The sequence below is a fragment of the Halyomorpha halys genome, unplaced genomic scaffold, assembly GCF_000696795.3.
Source record: "Halyomorpha halys isolate HHAL.00 unplaced genomic scaffold, Hhal_1.1 Scaffold117.1, whole genome shotgun sequence".
NCBI lineage: Eukaryota > Metazoa > Arthropoda > Insecta > Hemiptera > Pentatomidae > Halyomorpha > Halyomorpha halys.
The window spans coordinates 600,491-602,846 of NW_027111176.1; the positions used below are offsets into that span (position 1 = coordinate 600,491).

General features: G+C 29.2%; 1 protein-coding gene across 1 annotated transcript in view; it reads left to right on the plus strand.

Moving 5' to 3' along the window:
* LOC106678000 (homeobox protein E30) overlaps positions 1 to 2,356 on the plus strand; it is a 73,536-nt gene that overhangs the window by 56,194 nt on the left and 14,986 nt on the right. The window contains exon 2 of the mRNA XM_024362294.2: positions 2,042 to 2,156. Coding sequence (XP_024218062.1) covers positions 2,042 to 2,156 — 115 coding nt within the window. The remainder of the gene's footprint in view (positions 1 to 2,041; positions 2,157 to 2,356) is intronic.

A 2,356-nucleotide genomic window follows, 5' to 3' on the forward strand; every position in this document is an offset into this window, starting at 1 on the left:
GAAACTCAGGTCGAAACGTCGGCATAAAATAAATAAATATGGTTTTGTTTATTTATGTTGTTCTTTGCTGACCGCACCCCCCGACAAACTTCTTCAAGTAAATATGTAGTATGTGTAAAAAAAAATAAATAAATAAAAAAATAAAAGTATATGTTTCAAAACACATCATAATCTTAAGAAGGAACTATTCTATGGTGGTACGTCAATAAGTAAAAAAGTACCTTTTTTTTAGAAATTACAAACTTTTATTTATTAATAATATCACAATCTGCCTCAAATTTGGGCAATGTATAATAGTGATAATTACTATAGTACACTTCCATACAATAAAAAAATAAAAAATAATATAATGAATATACAGATAAATAAAATTTCTATACATATATAAGAAGAAATATGAATATAATTAATATTAAAGTAATCAGTGCTTTAAATTGGTAGATCCTGTGGCCTCCTTCTTTCCTGACGCCTGGGAGGATTATCAGGATATTTTAAGGATGAGCGATAAAAAACTATTGAGTTTAGTTGGATAAAGATTTTTGAATTAAAGTATATCTATTTAAGGCCAAATGTTTAACGATTGGGACGCAGAGGTCGCTATGGATGAGTTTAATTGTGACGTTATAAGGAGCATCAAGGATTTCGGATTATAAGGAATGAATACGGGAGGAATTCGATTCGGAGCCACAAAGAATTCCGTATGTCCTGATTGGCTTGATTATCATATATTAAGATTATAAATTAACTTGTAAATCAATTTATTTTTTAAAATTATACTATATAGGCATCCTATAATTGATTTAAAAATATACGATAGTAATATATGTTTTTTTATATTATTTAAAAACAAATTTGATCCTTTTTTTTCTCAACTTTATTCTTTTCAAAACCTTCCAACGTTTCGACTCTCAGGTCATTTTCAAGGGTACCTTTATTTTTATGTCATTTTCTTTTATAAAATCTTTTTTAAAATTCTTCAAAATTGAAAACCTTAAAACAGGATATGCTTGCAAATGAAAATGAAAGAAAGAAGAGAAGTGGATTATAAAAGTTTTAAATTTAAGAAAGAATTATATAGAAAAAGTTATAGATGGGACAAAGGCAATTAGCCGGCATTTTAAAGATTTTTAAAAGAGAAAATGACATCAAAATAAAGATATCCTTGAAAATGACCTTATGGTCGAAACGTTGGAAGGTTTTGAAAAGAATAAAGTTGAGAAAAAAGGATCAAATTTGTTTTTAAATAAACTTAACCACTCTCAAACAAGAATATATTAATAAAAATTTGTAAATTATTTTTTATTATTACATGATTTTCTTATATATCTCTTATAAAGTTCTCCCCTTTAACAATTATAACATATAATTACAATGTACTAATCATTAAAATAGATAGAGTCATGTTTGGGAAAATCGAAAAATATAAAAAATCGATTATATAAAGTAGCAATTCCGATCAGTCGATTGGATAGAAAAATATACTCGAATTAAATACGTAATTTTCATTTTGCACGAATTTTCGTTTTTGAGCTAGAATGTTCATAGATACACAGAAAATTTTACGAAACTATGTTTTTAGGACTCAGACCACAAAAAATGTATTTCCGCCGAAAAATGGAATTCCTAATTATGCATAGTAGTAATACTTTCTCTTACTATATATTCCAAACATTAGTAAGTGAAAGTGAAAAAAATAATAAATATTAAAGAGAAAACTAAACAATTAGAAGAGTCTATTAATTTAAGTAAGTCAGTGGTAAACTTTTTTTTTTTTTATATACGTCAATTTGATTATACGACGAGTCACTTATGAGACCATATGCCCCAATCAATTACTCAGACAATATGTAGATGTGGGTGGGGACATAAACTCCTCCCCCTATTCGGGTGTGACCAATCGGCAAATCGAAGCGTGGCTGTCAGTCGCACTAATAGATCATAGCATTAGCGCTAATGTTCTGATTGAGCCGATGACTGGCAACCGCACTGTTGTTGTTGATCGACATTGTTGTAGTAATCGATCCTATTTCGATTGTTGCAGGTCCTCGCTCGAGGAGGATAAAGAGGAAGGACAAGAACAAAGAAGACAAGAGGCCGCGGACCGCCTTCAGTGGCGAACAGCTGGCCAGGCTAAAGACCGAATTCAGTATAAACAGGTCAGTCTTATAATAATATATATTATAGCATTGTATAATATTATCATAATGCCAATTATATACAACACAATACAACAAACGACATAATATACTCAAACCACACTACTGAGCTATAGTTAGAAACACGGTCAACTTGGCAACTTTTTAGAAATATCTAATGTTTCTATGCCAATCCTTTATATATATATATATATATATAT